Source organism: Natator depressus, chromosome 4 (genome assembly GCF_965152275.1).
Source record: "Natator depressus isolate rNatDep1 chromosome 4, rNatDep2.hap1, whole genome shotgun sequence".
Taxonomy (NCBI): domain Eukaryota; kingdom Metazoa; phylum Chordata; order Testudines; family Cheloniidae; genus Natator; species Natator depressus.
This window is the reverse complement of record NC_134237.1, coordinates 2,878,498-2,895,475: the sequence shown is the minus strand read 5'-3', so window position 1 is coordinate 2,895,475 and position 16,978 is coordinate 2,878,498. Positions and strand designations below refer to the sequence as shown.

Below are 16,978 nucleotides of genomic sequence, written 5' to 3'. Positions count from 1 at the left end.
AACACTTCTCCAAGGAACACAAATAGGAATTACATACCATGATACTCCGACAGCTCTTCTCCCACTGGGGCACGCCGTCGATAGACCTCTTTGCCACAACTCAAACTGCAAATGCCATCTCTTCTGCTCCTGAGCTGGACTCGGGACCACATCCCTAAGGGATGCGTTCCTCATTCTGGGGAACAAATCCCTCATGTATGCTTTTCCACCGATCCCACTGATACACAGGATTCTACGCAAGATCGGAGAGGACGAGGACAGGGTCATACTTATTGCCCCAGCTTGGTCCAGACAGACATGGTATCCTTACCTGCTGCGCAAGTCCATCCGTCCTCCAAGGACTCTCCCCAACAGACCAGATCTGCTCTCCCAGGATAACGGTCAGCTTTTCTCCATCCGCAGCTCCAGAAACTCCATCTGACAGCGTGGTTCCTTCATGGTTTCAAACCCACGAATTAGCCTGTTCGGAGCAGGTCCAGTATGTCCTCCTGCACAGTAGAAGAGACTCCACTCGTAAGACTTACCTGCAAAAGTGGAAACACTTCTCTGTATGGTGCTTCCACAGACGCTTGACACCCCAGACTGCAACCCTCCCTGACATCTTAGACTACCTTTTGAATCTAAAACAGGACAGGCTCTCACTCGGTTCTATCAGAGTACACCTCGTGTCCCTCACCACCTTCCATGACCCGCTGGATGGATTTTCACTTTTTGCGCCCCCCACATAAAACGCTTCTACACAGGCCTGCAAAATCTCTACCCTGAGATTCATCCACCAGCAGCCTTCTGGAATCTCAGCCTAGTTCTCCAAGGTCTCATGAAACCTCCCTTCGAGCCCCTGGCTACCTCATCCCTGCTCCACATGTCTATGAAAGTAGCTTTCCTGGTTGCCATAATGTAAGTGAGAAGGGTCAGTGAAATAAGCGCCCTGATGGCCTACCCTCCCTACACGATTTTCTCTAAAGACAAGGTTATGTTGCGACCCCACCCCAAATTCCTCCCCAAGGTGGTGTCTACCTTCCACCTTAACCAGCCAATACACTTACCTGCATTCTATCCCAAACCTCATAAGACTCCACAGGAAGCAGGCAATTGCATTCTATCTTGACAGAACTAAGCCATTTCGTAAATCCCCCAGGCTATTGGTCTCCACTACCGAGAGATCAAAGGGTGATGCTATCTCTAAGCAACAACTCTCCAAGTGGATCTCTGACTGCATCAGGTCATGCTACCAGACTCAGAATGCTCAACCACCCGAAGACATCAGAACTCATTCTACTTGGGTGATGTCAACATCTGTTGCCTTCCTCCACAACTTACCTATTACTGACGTGTGCAAGGTGGCCACATGGACATCTGACCACACATTTGCCAAACATTACGCTATCACACAGGATACCACGGCAGACACCATAGTAGGCCACACAGTACTGTCTACCATTATTACAGCCGCAACTCCAAAATCCCACCAACCATAGTGGGTACTGCTTCACATTCACCCGGAGTGGAGCATCCACAGGGACAGCACTCGAAAAAGAAGAGAAGGTTACTCACCTTGCAGTAATTGAGGTTCTTTGAGATGTGTCCCCTGTGGGTGCCCCACTACCCACCCTCCTCCCCTCTACTTTGGAGTACTAATCAGACAACTCTACATGTAGAGAAGGAACTGAGTGTGGGTGCGGGACGCGCACCCTCAGGCAGATCCTAACGACGATGCGAGACAGCAGCTGAGTGCGTTCGTCCCGACCAGGCACTACTACCAAAGATCTCCGATCAATGGCGCTGGGACACACCGTCACCTGGAGTGGAGCACTCACAGGGACACACACATCTCGAAGAACCTCAGTTACTGCAAGGTGAGTAACCTTCTCAAATGTTTGAAAATGTTAGGCCTTAATAAAAGAACAAGCACTTGGATGTAGTCTTTTGTAGGAATGTTTTCAGGGAGAGAATCTGCTATCCTGTAGCACGAAGCTAGCTTCCCCCACTCCCCTTCCCCCGCAAAACATAGAGAGACTAAGGACAGCTTAACATTTGAAAAATAAGGAGATGGTATTTTGATTAGGTGCCTTTATATTTAGGAATTGTTAACGGATAACAAAAGTACATAAAATCAAATATTCTCTCATCTGAATATCTTGTGTTCACATTGCATATCTTGTAGCTGCATTGCGAGGGGTACTAACAGAGTGCTCTGCCATACTGTTCTCTTCCAGTTGGGGGCAGTGAATCTTTGCGTTCCTATTGGAAGATGTACCTGCCCAGGGTTCTGGTGCTGATATTCGTTGTGGATTCAGCAGATCATGAGCGCTTCCCCTTGGCTAAACAGCTTCTTCATCAGCTGATCCAAAATGACTCCACTCTGCCCGTGGTGATCCTAGCCAATAAACAGGTAAAAGGGAAACTTCACCATTCAAAGTGGAGGGGAAAAATAAACCTCTCCAAACACATCTGAATCTTTAAAGGCCAGGTATTTCAGAAATTGGTCTTCAATTTTGTGCTTCCCAATTGCAGATGAAAACAATCCAAGGATTGGTTTTGTACTTAGGTCAGGTGCTTATATATCCATATGACCTAAGTCGGGGTGTAAATAATTGCACATGTGAAATTGTGTGTGCAATTTGCAGGTGCAAAAATGGAGAACTGGCTAACCCTGGTTGACAGTTTGGATCTGAAGGCTCAGCAATGTGTCTGTACAGTGTCATGGGAAAATATTATTTAATTTAGGGGCTGGATGGCATTTATCTATATGTTTCACCTTACCTACTAGCATCCACTTAGTGAATCCCAAATGATTTTTTATATTAGGTACTTTGTGTCATAGAATGAGTGCATAGCTGAAGGAACGTGGAAACTGCAATATGCTTTCTCTCAACTAGGCACATTTTCTTCTACCTAATGCACTAAAATACAGAAGATAACTTTGTATTCCTTGGCTACTCTTCACCCTGAATTGAATCACACCCATATTATATCAATATGACAAAGAAAATGCCTTTTCTTTTCTAAAACAAGATGCTTTTATCTTACTAAAACCCTGTTTGTTTCTTCTGCTTTGCCTCAGATTTTCTAATGACTTGACTTTTACTTGGGTCATTTATCTGTCTGATGAGTGTGCACTTCCAGAAATCCACTGGGTCACGTTACCAGCGGGGACTCTCAAGTTCAGGGATGGGCCTTGGTGTCAGAGACATTGGAACAGCATAAAACAGGATCATGCCCTTGGATTATATGCTAGAGAAAAATTAAAATGGAGATAGCCAGATTTTCAAAAGGCTGAAGGGTTTGGGAGCACAGATCTCACTGAGTCAATAGGAATTTATGCTCCGAAATCCATTAGGTGCTTTTGAAAATCTTCCCCTCAATTCACAGTACTCACTCTCAATTATCCAAATGTACTGGTCTTTGCCTCAGAGACTGAATGGTGTAATTGGTGCTTATAAGAGATGCAAGTAACAGAGTTGTTTTGTCTTTGTTGGTCAGGATCTCAAAGGTGCATATTGCATCACAGACATTCATGATGCTCTGGCATTGTCTCAAATGGGAGATGAGAGAAAGATGTTCCTGATTGGAACCCACGTGGCAGAGGATGGCTCCGAGATCTCTTCCAGCATGAAGGATGCCAAGGAACTGATTGCGCAGCTGGTTTCAGAAACTCAGTGACAACTGTTCTCCTGGGAGCAGTAATGGGATACTGTATTATTGTATTGCCAGCTTGCAGCCACTTTCAAATCAAAATATGTGGCTTTATTTTTCCTAATGCATGGAGTTTATATGAAAATGATATCAATTTGTTACGAACATCTATTTTATTTAGGGTTTGCAGTTTAAAATATCTTTGAAAAGCAGTGTATTTTTTTTTTTAGTATTTGTGGGGTAGGGGAAGTTTCAATAAGACAGAGTTAATAGGAGATGCAGTTTAGACACACTGAGCCAGATCCTCAGCTGGTATAAATCAACCTTACTCCATTAACTTCAGTTACATGACACTGATTTATACCAGCTGAGGAGCTAAGCCTGAAATTTAGATTTTGTTTTTATGTTTTACAAAATCCTAATAGCAATGATTTCTGCACTTAAAAATATGAAAACATTCCCCCACAGTGTTGGGAAGAATAAGATTGTTCAGGAGTGACTAGCAATTTTGGATGCCCCAATTTCTGAGTGTCAGCTTGATACCTTTGAGGAGGGCTGTTTTTCAGAGGGTGGCCATTCATCACTTTCTGGAAATCGAGCCCTTTTAAGGAGTCTTGAGCTGGGCATCCAAAATCACTAATTCCCTTTGAAAATCTTGGCTTGCAGCCTTTTGTTAGTGTGTGAAAACCAGGAAGTGAAACTGAGACAGCAGAAACCACTGTCTAAAGGTTTCTTTGCCTATAGAAGATAGTTTCAACAGTATAATTTACGGTGTGAATTTAAATCTGTTTAGTTAAAGTGATGCAGACGGCTGTAGGGACACTTACTTTAGTTTAAGAGTGGCTTATTTTGGTTTATTTTAATTCAGTTAGGAACTCATTTAAGCTAAACTGAAATTAGCCATTCTTATACCAGATAAAACTGTCCAGACACCCCCTTTACATTAGTTTAACTATATTGGTTTTAAAGACAATTAAAGTTATTTCAGGGCAAATTGACCAGCCCTGAACTAAGTCAAATGCCAAAAAGCAAACACAGTATCAAAGATGAAAAATAAATCACATTTTAAAAATTACTTTGGTTATTTACAGATGAGGAAAACAATTTGTTCATTATGTTCATCTTGCCATTGTCTCTTTAATGTAAAGAATGTACCTCCTTAATAAGAATATTTAGAAAATACTGTAAATACCAAGCAAAGGTTTTGTAACAGCAGATACTGTACAAAGGTTTTGTAGCAGCAGCCTTTCCATTTGGCCACGGAAACAGTTATATAAAGCAGAACATTTTATCGTAGTCACATGTCTGAGTTTCATTTATCTGACCAGACTGCTCAGCTGATATTCCAGAACCTCACGATGGTCTGGTAGAGTTAGTTTGAAGTTTCATTACACTCTGGTATTGCTAATGCCAAAATCAGACCCTGTCACAGCCATCTAGATTCTAGGCTTCTTCCTTTGTAATTCCTCATTGCAGTCCCAGGTACCATTCTCTCTCCCCCTCCCTTTCTGCACCCCATCCTGGTCCCAGGCTTCCCACTCTTTCTCCAAAGACCTCCTTTCCTCTGCTTCGAACACATCTCCTGTTCCAGGCTGCTGCTTCACCTCCCACTTCCTGGACTCTGCTCAGGCAGCTAGCACTCTCCCCCTGGTTAACAGTGACTGCCTGCAACCGTTGCTTGGGCCACTCCCGTTAGTTGATTGGCTGGGGAAAGGAAGAGGGTGTTCATTCAAACACCCTCCCAAACAAGCAGCATGAGAGAGAAAGTGTGTTCATTTCAAACCTCAGACTGTGTCCAGTTTCCAGCCTCACCATTCCGCCTGTATAGTGCTGAACCCTACTCCAGGAGCAGATCTGACCCAAAATATTGGACTTTACTGACTTAAAGAACAGACCAAAACTGATTTTTCTGCCAGATAGACTACTGGAGCAGAACTTTAACCAAATTCGGTGACACCACTACTGCTTTGTTTCCTTGCCCTTTGCCCTAAGCTGAGAAAGAGGTGATGATAGCTCAAAACAGAGGTTATGGACTTAATACAGAAATTACTGGGTAAAATTCTCTGGCAGGTGAGCTATGCAGGTCAGATTGGTTGATCATAATGGTATCTTCTGGCCTTAGAACATAAGAACGGCGATACTGGGTCAGACAAAAGGTCCATCTAGCCCAGTATCCTGCCTTCCAACAATGGCCAATGTGCCCCAGAGGGAATGAACAGAACAGGTAATCATCAAGTGATCCATCTCCTGTTGCCCATTTCCAGCTTCTGGCAAACAGAGGTTAGGGACACCATCCCTGTCCATCCTGGCTAATAGCCATTGATGGACCTATCCTCCGTGAACTTATCTAGTTCTTTTTTGAACCCTGTTATAGTCTTGGCCTTCACAACATCCTCTGGCAAGGAATTCCACAGGTTGACTGCGTTGTGTGAAAAAATACTTCCTTTTGTTTGTTTTAAATCTTCTGCCTATTAATTTCATTTGGTGACCCCTAGTTCTTGTGTTATGCGAAGGAGTTAATAACACTTCCTTATTTACTTTCTCCACACCAGTCGTCATTTTATAAACCTCTATGATATCCCCCCTTAGTCGTCTCCTTTCCAAGCTGAAAAGTCCCAGTCTTATTAATCTCTCCTCATATGGCAGCCGTTCCATACCCCTCATCATTTTTGTTGCCCTTTTCTGAACCTTTTCCAATTGCAATGTATCTTTTTTGGGATGGGGCATCTGCCTATAGTATTCAAGATGTGGACGTACTATGGATTTATATAGAGGCAATATGATATTTTCTATCTTATTATCTATCCCTGTCTTAATGATTCCCAACATTCGGTTTGCTTTTTTGACTGCTGCTGCATATTGAGTGGATGTTTTCAGAGAACTATCCACAATGACTCTAAGATCTTTCTTCAGTGGTAACAGCTAATTTAGACCCCATCATTTTATATGTATAGTTGAGATTATGTTTTCCAACGTGCATTGCTTTGCATTTATCAACATTACATTTCATCTGCCATTTTGTTGCCCAGTCACCCAGTTTTGAGAGATCCTTTTGTAGCTCTTCGCAGTCTGCCTGGGACTTAACTGTCTTGAGTAGTTTTGTATCATCAGCAAATTTTGCCACCTCACCGTTTACCCCCTTTTCCAGATCATTTATGAATATGTTGAATAGGACTGGGCCCAGTACAGACCCCGGGGGATACCACTACTTACCTCTCTCCAGTCTGAAAACTGACAGTTTATTCCTACCCTTTGTTTCCTACCTTTTAACCAGTTACCAATCCATAAGAGGACCTTCCCTGTTATCCTATGAGAGCTTACTTTGCTTAAGAGCCTTTGGTGAGGAACCTTGTCACAGGCTTTCTGAAAATCTAAGTACATTATATCCACTGGATCCCCTTTGTCCAAATGCTTGTTGACCCCCTTAAAGAATTCTAGTAGATTTCCTTTACAAATCCATGTTGACTCTTCCCCAACAAATTATGTTCATCTATGTGTCTGACAATTCTGTTCTTTACCATAATTTCAACCAGTTAGCCCGGTACTAAAATCAGGCTTACTGGCCTGTATTTGCCGGGATCACCTCTGGAGCCCTTTTTAAAAATGGGTGTCACATTAGCTATCATCCAGTCATTTGGTACAGAAGCTGATTTAAATGATAGGTTATAGACTATAGTTAGTAGTTCTGCTATAATCAGGGACAGTTCTTCAGATTTGTCACCTAAAAGAATGGCTCAGATTTGGGAATCTCCCTCGCATCCTAAGCCATGAAGTCCTATACAAAGAATTCCTTATAGTTTCTCCGTAATGGCCTTATCATCCTTGAGTGCTCCTTTAGCATCTCGATCGTCCAGTGGCCCCACTGGTTGTTTAGCAGGCTTCCTGCTTCTGATATACTTAAAAATTTTTCTTTGCTATTACTTTTTGAGTCTTTGGCAAGCTGTTCAAATCCTTTTTTGGCCTTCCTAATTATATTTTTACACTTAATTTGCCAGACTTTACGCTCCTTTCTATTTTCCTCACTACGATTTAACTTTCACTTTTTGTCTCTCACTGCTTCTTTTACTTTAGCCACAGTGGCACTTTTTTGGTTCTCTTACTATGTCTTTTAATTTGGGGCGTACGTTTAAATTGAGCCTCTATTATGGTGTCTTTAAAAAGTTTCCATGCAGCTTGCAGGGATTTCATTTTTTTGTGCTGTACCTTTTAATTTCTATTTAACTTCCTCATTTTTGTGTAGCCCCCCTTTCTGAAATTAAATGCTACCATATTTGGGCTGCTGTGGTATTTTCCCCATCCCAGGGATGTTAAATTTAATTATATTATGGTCACTATTACCAAGCGGTCCATCTATATTCACCTCTTGGACCTGATCCTGTGCTCCACTTAGGACTAAATCAAGAATTGCCTCTCCTCTTGTGGGTTCCAGGGCTAGCTTCTTCAAGAAGCAGTCATTTAAGGTGTCAAGAAACTTTATCTCTGCATCCCGTCCTGAGGTGACATGTACCCAGTCAATATGGGGATAGCTGAAATCCCCCATTATTATTGAGTTTTTTATTTTAATAGCCTCCCTAATTTCCCTGAGCATTTCACAGTCATTATCACTATCCTGGTCAGGTAGTCAGTAATATATCTCTACTCCTATATTATTATTAGAGCATGGAATTACTATCCATAGAGATTCTATGGTACAGTTTTGTTCATTTAAGATTTTTACTTCATTTGATTCTACGTTTTCACGTATAGTGCCACTCCCCCACCAGCACGATCTCTTCTTTCCTTCCAATATATTTTGTACCCTGGTATTACTGTGTTCCATTGATTATCCACATTCCGCCAAATTTCTGTGATGCCTGTTATATCAATATCCTCCTTTAACACGAGCCATTCTCGTTCACCCATCTTATTATTTAGACTTCTAGCATTGGTATATAAGCACTTTAAAAACTTGTCACTTTTTAGCTGTCTGTGATTACATGATGTAATTGAATGGGACTGTTTTTCATTTAACTGTTTCTTATCAGATCCTACCTGTATTTTATCATCTTCCATCCCCTCCTCCTTACTAGGACATAGAGAATTTCCATTAATAGAGCCTCCCCTAAGGGATGTCTCTGTCCGAACCACGTGCTCCTCCGCACCTGTCGACGCTTCCCAGCCCTTAGTTTAAACACTGCTTTACAACCTTTTTAATGTGAAGTGCCAGCCCTCTGGTTCCATTCTGGTTTAGGTGGAGCCCCTCCTTCCAGCATAGGCTCCCCCTTTCCCGAAAGTTTCCTCAGTTTCTAAGAAATCTCAACTGCTCCTCCCTGCACCATCATCTCATCCACGCATTGAGATCCTGCAGTTCTGGCTGTCTAACTGGCCCTGTGCATGGAACTGGGAGCATTTCAGAGAACGTTACCATAGAGGCCCTGGACTCCAATCTCTTACCTAGCAGCTTAATTTGGCCTCCAGGACCTCTCTCTATCCTTCCCTATGTCATTGGTACCTACATGTACCATGACCACAGGCTCCTCCCCAGCACTACACATAAGTCTATCTAGGTGTCTCGAGAGATATGCACTTGCTGTCGCACCAGGCCGTTCTCGCAGTCATTGCAAATCGAGCTATCTGTTTCTAATCATTGAATCACCCATTATTAATACCTGTCTCTTCCGAATAACTGGAGTTCCCTCTGGAGAGGTATCCTCAGTGCAAGAGGATAACACAAAATCGTCTGGGACTTCCACAACTATGGGATTGTTTCCCTTGGCTTCAGTTGGATGTTCTCCTTCCCTGAGACTTTCATCCTCCTCAACAGTACAGAGGCTGTCAGACCGGGGGTGGGACCATTCTACTGTGTCCCAGAAAGTCTCATCTATGTACCTCTCTGTCTCCCTTAGCTCCTACAGCTCAGCCACCCTGGTCTCCAAAGCCTGTACGCGGTCTCTGAGGGCCAGGAGCTTCTTGCACCGAATGCACACATACACCACCTGCCCATAGGGCAGGTAATCATTCATAGAATCCTAGACTTTAAGGTCAGAAGGGACCATTATGATCATCTAGTCTGACCTCCTGCACAAAGCAGGCCACAGAATCTCACCTACCCACTCCTGTAACAAACCCCTATCCTATGTCTGAGCTACTGAAGTCCTCAAATGGTGGTTTAAAGACTTCAAGGTGCAGCTAATCCTCCAGCAAGTGACCCGTGTCCCACGCTGCAGAAGACGACAAAAATGCTCCAGGGCCTCTGCCAATCTGCCCTGGAGGAATATTCCTTCCTGACCCCAAATATGGCGATCAGCTAAACCCTGAGCATATGGGCAAGACTCACCAGCCAGACACCCAGGAAAGAATTCTCTGTAGTAACTCAGATCCCACCCCATCTAACATCCCATCACGGGCCATTGGGCATATCTACTGCTAATAATTGAAGATCAATTAATTGCCAAAATTAGGTTATCCCATCATATCATCCCTTCCATAAACTTATCGAGCTTAGTCTTGAAGCCAGATATGTCTTTTTCCCCCACTGCTTCCCTTGGAAGGCTGTTCCAGAACTTCACTCCTCTGATGGTTAGAAACCTTCATCTAATTTCAAGTCTAAACTTCTTGATCGCCAGTTTATATCCATTTGTTCTTGTGTCCACATTGGTACTGAGCTTAAATAATTCTTCTCCCTCTGTGGTATTTATCCCTCTGATATATTTATAGAGAGCTGCATTAGATGCAATAAATTGGATAGCCCCCACTCTGTTGCTTGACTTCTGCCTGCATTCTCTTTTTACTCCTGCAGCTTGTTCCTTTGTTGTTGTTTTGCTTTTTGTCAGGGGGTGTTTTGGGCTTTAAATTTAAAGAATGTTAAGTGTATCTAGCCCCCCCTCACACTCCTCTAAAGTCCCTCACAAGACTCCCCTGTTCGCTAGCTCCTCTGGTTTTAGGAGTGGGCTTTTTAAAGCCCTGGTCTTCCTGAGAAGCCCCACCCCCTGGTTAAGGGTTGATGGGTGCTAAAGGACTTAGGGATCAAAGCCTCGTTAAGACGCTCTCAGCTTTGCCTAGCAGGCTGCTAGGCTCAGCACACGGTCCCCCAAACAAACAGAACACATGGTATATTTCAGTCCAGCAGCAAGCACACCACAACACACACGCACAACAGACGCCAAACTTACCCCAAGGGTCATGTAATTGCTCCTCCTTCACCTGGAGAACTTCCTTGCAACACTCCTGTTAGCTGCTCCTGTTCGCTAGCCTGAGGCCTGGGCTACGCTGGGGGGTAGGGGGGGTTTCGAACTAAGATACGCAACTTCTGCTATTCTATTCGCATAGCTGAAGTCGAAGTATCTTGAGTTACCTGGCCGTCCTCACAGCGGTGAGTTGACCGCGGCGGCTCCCCCCGTCGACACTGCTTACCCCTCCTGCCGAGGTGGAGTACAGGCGTCGATTCGGGGATCTAGACGAGACGCGATAAATCAATCCCCAATAGATCGATCACTACCCGCTGAGCCAGTGGGTAGTGAAGACGTACCCTTAGAATCTATGAATCGGAGACTCCGTCTTCTTCCAGCTGGGGCAGGCACAAGGGGCAAACATTACAGCAGCCATAGCCATGACAAATTCATAGACAACTACAAGAGAATTTTTAAAAATCTTTAAAAAAAATGCTCAAATTGGAAGCAGTTGAAAGAGAAGACCATGGGGATGCAGTATTATCAATCCCAAGGACTCAGAATTACAAGATTTTAAAAATAACTTTTGGGTTCCTTTTCTTTGCCTTCTGGTGTCATAGGCTTTAGGGGTCACATTTTAAAGCCTTTCTTCACATCCATGAGGGCTATAAACTTATTTTTAAAGTGAATGCTGAGATTCTCAAAGTAATCATGACTCCAGAAGCTGGGTTTTTAAAGAAAGCATTGAATATCATGAGACTCCTGTTGAAGCTGTGAGAGTTGGCAACACTGGGACTGCAATACTGTCAGAAGAAAAAAAATATGCCATTCCTAACAGACAGGGCAGAGCCTTGATGCCATCTGCTAATTTAAAATAATATTTGACATTATTTTAATATAAGATCAGAGTTGAGAGAGTAGGGAAAAAATGCCAGTGCAAAGAATTCCTTCTCTGTAAATACAGTTTATGATCTATAGACAGGGTGCATAACTGATCGCAAGCTGATGCTATGCTTGATCTTAACTCATTGTCAGTAACGTGGTTTTAAAATACTCTCCCTGTTTGTAGGTTAATAGACTAGACTTTAAGGCCAGAAGGGACCATGATGATCATCTAGTCTGACCTCCTGCACACTGCAGTCCACAAAATCTCACCTCCTCACTCCTGTAATAGACCCATGACCTCTGGCTGAGTTACTTTAAAGTTATCAAATCAAGATTTAAATACTTTCAGCATAACAGGCGCTTTACCTTTCCTTTACAAATGATGTTGTAAGGGTGGAGAATCGGCCCAAAATGTTTAACAGCACAGATCTGCACTTCCTGGATTCATTCACCCATAAGCCCAGTCTACATAGTCAGGGAAACTGGGGGTCTGATTCTGTGTGGTGCTGAGCACCTTTGTTTCCCATTAGCTGAGCAGCACTCTGCAGGAGATGCTCAGTCCTTGGTAAGATCAGGCCCCATGTTAAGGCTTCTCTAGCTATTCAGGTTTAAGTACAGGTTCCCTGGCCAGTGCAGACAGGACCTACCTGTGCTGCGGACTGGTTTAAACTTTTGGGGCAGTGCACACAGCAGGATCCAGCAACCTGCACTGGGCCTGGCTGCAGGGAGCTGGAGAAGAAGAAATAAGTGTTGGGCAAATAAGGTGTTGGAACCGCCGCCCCCCTCTGGTCATGGCCTTGGGCGATGGGCTTACATTGTATGCGGGTGGGCACCTCTGAACTTTACTGGATGTGCTACCCACACCTAGGGCAGCGTCACAGCTAGAGTGTAAGAGCTTGGTGAGCCTGCCTAGGAGCCCCTGTCCAGAGCCAGTGCCTCCATCCCAGCCCCGGCCACGGGGGCTCTGGACCCAGCCGCTGCCCCCGTCCCTGGCCCAGCCCAGGCTGCAGGGCTCTGAACCGGACCAGTGACCCCGTCCCTACCCCTGGGGCCTCTGGACCAGCCGGTGCCCCATCCCCAGCACTGGCTACAGGGCTCTGAACCTGGCCAGTGACACCCTGGCACCCCCTTATTCACCACTGTCATACAATTAAGATATGTTTTGCCCGAAGTATGCCTTGTGAGGTATCAATCGAACAGTCTTGATCCGCTAGACAGTAATAGCTCATTGGATGGTACGTGCTATCATCGTATGAGAAGTTATGAAGTTTGGCTCTGTATGTGTTACTGAAACCTGTTGTGAGGTGAAAAAAAACCCACAAGCAGCCTTTCAGGTACAACAGTAAAAAGGCCAAACAATGTGAATGGCTTATTGAAGAAATGCACACAAGCTCCAGGATTACCCCAGGAACTGTGTACAACACAAACCTCTCAGAGATAGCACTGCACAATGGGAACTGTTTGACCCAGGTCACAGCAAAAGAGCTTTCCAGCAAGTGGGGAGAAGATATAAAAGGGGGAAAATGACATCGTGATGGGACCTCACTCTCCCTACAACACCACATCGGGAAACATCTGAGGAACAAAGACTGAACTGGGGGAAGTGATGGTCCCAGACTAAGGGATTTCTAGTAGGGCTGTCGATTAATCGCAGCTAACTCACATGATTAACTCAAAAAAATTAATTATGATTAGTTGCAGTCTTAAATAATAGAATACCAATTGACATTTCTTAAATATTTTTGGATGGTTTTCTACATTTTCAAATATATTGATTTCAATTAAAACAGAATACAAAGTGTAAAATTTTCACTTTATATTATTATTTTTATTAGAAATATTTGCATTGTAAAAATGATAAACAAAAGAAATAGTATTTTTAAATTCACCTCATACAAGTACTGTAGTGTATTGTACTCTTTGTCCTGAAAGTGCAACCTCCAAACGTAGAATTTTTTTGTTACATAACTGCACTCAAAAACAAAACAATGTAAAACTTCAGAGGCTACAAGTCCACTCAGCCCTACTTCTTGTTCAGTCAATCGCTAAGACAAACAAGGTTATTTACATTTACAGGAGATAATGCTGCCCTCTTCTTATTTACAATGTCACCAGAAAGTGAGAACAGGCATTTGCATGGCACTTTTGTAGCTAGCATTGCAAGGTACTTATGTGCCAGGTACACGAAACATTCGTATGCCCCTTCGTGTTTCGGCCACCATTCCAGATGACATGCTTTGATGACACTCGTTAAAAAAAGAATGCGTTAATTCAATTTGTGACTGAACTCCTTGGGGGAGAATTGTATGTCTTTGGCTCTGTTTTACCCGCATTCTGCCATACATTTCATGTTACAGAAGTCTCGGATGATGACCTAGCACATGTTGTTGTTCGTTTTAAGAACACTTTCACTGCAGATTTGACAAAATGCAAAGAAGGTACCAATGTGAGATTTCTAAAAATAGTTACAGCACTTGACCCAAGATTTAAGAATCTGAAGTGCCATCCAAAATCTGAGAGGGACGAGGTGTGGAGCATGCTTTCAGAAGTCTTAAAAGAGCAACACTCAGATGCAGAAGCTGCAGAACCCAAACCACCAAAAAAGAAAATCAACCTTCTGCTGGTGGCATCTGACTCAGATAATGAAAATGAACATGCGTCGGTCCGCACTGCTTTGGATGGTTTTTGAGCAGAACCCATCATCAACATGGACGCATGTCCCCTGGAATGGTGGTTGAAGCATGAAGGGACATATGAATCTTTAGTGCATCTGGCACGTAAATATCTTGCGACGCCGGCTACAACAGTGCCATGAGAACGCCTGTTCTCACTTTCAGGTGACATTGTAAACAAGAATCAGGCAGCATTATCTCCTGCAAATTGTAACCAAACTTGTTTGTCTGAGAAATTGGCTGAAGTAGGACTGAGTGGTCTTGTAAGCTCTAAAGTTTTACATTGTTTTATTTTTGAATGCAGTTTTTTTGTACAGAATTCTATATTTGTGAGTTCAACTTTCATGTTAAAGAGATTGCATTAGACTACTTGTATTAGGTGAATTGAAAAATACTATTTCTTTTGTCTTTTTAAAGTGCAAACACTTGTAATAAAAATAAATATAAAGTGAGCACTGTGCACTTTGTATTCTGTATTGTAATTGAAATAGATATACTGGAAAATGTAGAAAACATTCACAAATATTTAAATAAATGATATTCTATTATTGTTTAATAGCGCAATTAATCATGATTTTTTTTTAATTGTGCGATTAATCACAATTATTTTTTTAATTGCTTGGAAGCCCTAATTTTTAGCCTGTGTATGAAAACCTGGGAAACCCAAGCTGCAAAGCAAAGGTAGCTTGTGCCTTAAGAATCTGCCAGCCTGTTTATCACTCAGGGTGAGAATTTGCTAATTCATATCCAATCTATTTAGTATATAAAGCTTAGTGTGTGTTTTTTGTTTATTTGCTAGGTAATCTGCTTTGATCTGTTTGCTATAATCACTTAAAATCTGTCTTTTGTAGTTAATAAATTTATTTTTGTTTTAATCTAAACCAGTGAGCTTTGACTGGAGTGCTTGGGGAAAAGCTCTGCTTGGTTACCACAAATGTGCATTGTTTTCTTCACATTGAGGGAGAGGCAAATGGGGTATTTAAACCCATATACTGGCCAGATTTGACCAGGGCAGGACGGTACTGCTCTGGGGTCATAGGCTGGGAAGCTGGTGGTTAGAGAGCCTGCATGTAACTGCAGCTGGGTGTGTCCCTACCTGTATGTATGCTGGTGAAAGTGCAGGCTGGAGAGCTTTGCAGCTTCTCACAGCAGTACAGTGTGAAAGGGAGCACAGGCTGGTGGGTCAGAGGGCTCAATGGTACCCCAGTTCCAGGTGGCATCCCAGGGGGAACCCGTCACAACTTAGTCCCTCACCCTGGCCGCAGGGCTCTGAACCCAGTCGTTGCCCCTGGCCCCAGCCGGTCCCCCGGCCCCAACTGTGGGACTCTGAACCCATCCCAGCCGGTGCCCCTGGCCCCAGCCCTGGCCGCGGGGCTCTGAGCCCAGCCGGTGCCCCTGGCCCCAGGGCTCTGAACCCAGCCGGTGCCCCTGGCCCCAGCCCTGGCCGCGGGGCTCTGAACCCAGCCGCTGCCCCTGGCCCCAGCGCTGACCGCGGGGCTCTGAGCCCAGCCGGTGCCCTTGGTCCCAGCCCTGGCCGCGGGGCTCTGAGCCCAGCCGGTGCCCTTGGCCCCAGCCCTGGCCGCGGGGCTCCGAGCTCAGCCGGTGCCCCTGGCCCCAGCCCTGACCGCGGGGCTCCGAGCTCAGCCGGTGCCCCTGGCCCCAGCCCTGACCGCGGGGCTCCGAGCTCAGCCGGTGCCCCTGGCCCCAGCCCTGACCGCGGGGCTCCGAGCTCAGCCGGTGCCCCTGGCCCCAGCCCTGACCGCGGGGCTCCGAGCTCAGCCGGTGCCCCTGGCCCCAGCCCTGACCGCGGGGCTCCGAGCTCAGCCGGTGCCCCTGGCCCCAGCCCTGACCGCGGGGCTCCGAGCTCAGCCGGTGCCCCCGGCCCCAGCCCTGACCGCGGGGCTCTGAACCCAGCCGGTGCCCCCGGCCCCAGCCCTGACCGCGGGGCTCTGAACCCAGACGGTGCCCCTGGCCCCAGCCCTGGCCGCGGGGCTCCGAGCTCAGCCGGTGCCCCCGGCCCCAGCCCTGGCCGCGGGGCTCCGAGCTCAGCCGGTGCCCCTGGCCCCAGCCCCGGGGCTCTGAACCCAGCCGGTGCCCCCGGCCCCAGCCCCGGGGCTCTGAACCCAGCCGGTGCCCCCGGCCCCAGCCCCGGCCGCGGGGCTCTGAACCCAGCCGGTGCCCCCGGCCCCAGCCCCGGCCGCGGGGCTCTGAACCCAGCCGGTGCCCCCGGCCCCAGCCCCGGCCGCGGGGCTCCGAACCCAGCCGGTGCCCCCGGCCCCAGCCCTGACCGCGGGGCTCTGAACCCAGACGGTGGCCCCAGCCCCGACCGCGGGGCTCTGAACCCAGACGGTGCCTCTGGCCCCAGCCCGCACCGCGGGGCTCTGAACCCAGCCGGTGCCCCCGGCCCCCGACCCGGCCGCGGGGGCGCTGCAAGCCGGCTGCTAGCGGCACGGGGCGCTGCAGCGCGCGAGCTGCCCTCGCGCCACCCACCTCCAGCGGCGCGCGCCGCCCCATCTCTGTGGCTGAGAACGCGGTTGCCCTGGCGACCGGGACAAACAGCGGCGCCAAGCGGAGCGCGCGCCAGGGCCGGCGGGCGCGGAGCGGGTCCGGCGCTGAGCATGGCGGGCTGGCAGCCAG

General features: G+C 46.1%; 2 protein-coding genes and 1 long non-coding RNA gene across 4 annotated transcripts in view; 2 read left to right on the top strand and 1 right to left on the bottom strand.

The window, feature by feature from the left end:
• The window catches only part of ARL9 (ARF like GTPase 9), a 19,799-nt gene extending 15,922 nt beyond the window's left edge, over window positions 1-3,877 (top strand). Inside the window, exons 2-3 of the mRNA XM_074950264.1 lie at window positions 2,217-2,392; window positions 3,484-3,877. Of these exons, the coding sequence (XP_074806365.1) occupies window positions 2,217-2,392; window positions 3,484-3,663 (356 nt within the window). The 3' untranslated portion in view covers window positions 3,664-3,877. The remainder of the gene's footprint in view (window positions 1-2,216; window positions 2,393-3,483) is intronic.
• Window positions 1-16,917, bottom strand: part of LOC141986120 (uncharacterized) — a 21,471-nt gene extending 4,554 nt beyond the window's left edge. Inside the window, exons 1-4 of one of the 2 annotated variants that reach the window (XR_012639208.1) lie at window positions 16,832-16,917; window positions 10,788-11,068; window positions 2,258-2,377; window positions 311-488 (exon numbers count right to left, since the gene is read on the bottom strand). This is a non-coding gene — a long non-coding RNA (uncharacterized LOC141986120). Of the gene's footprint in view, window positions 1-310; window positions 489-2,257; window positions 2,378-3,379; window positions 3,981-10,787; window positions 11,069-16,831 lie in introns of those variants that run through there. The other variant, XR_012639209.1, reaches the window with a different exon arrangement.
• The window catches only part of SPMAP2L (sperm microtubule associated protein 2 like), a 42,411-nt gene continuing 42,298 nt past the window's right edge, over window positions 16,866-16,978 (top strand). The window contains exon 1 of the mRNA XM_074950259.1: window positions 16,866-16,978. Within this exon, the coding sequence (XP_074806360.1) occupies window positions 16,960-16,978 (19 nt within the window). The 5' untranslated portion in view covers window positions 16,866-16,959.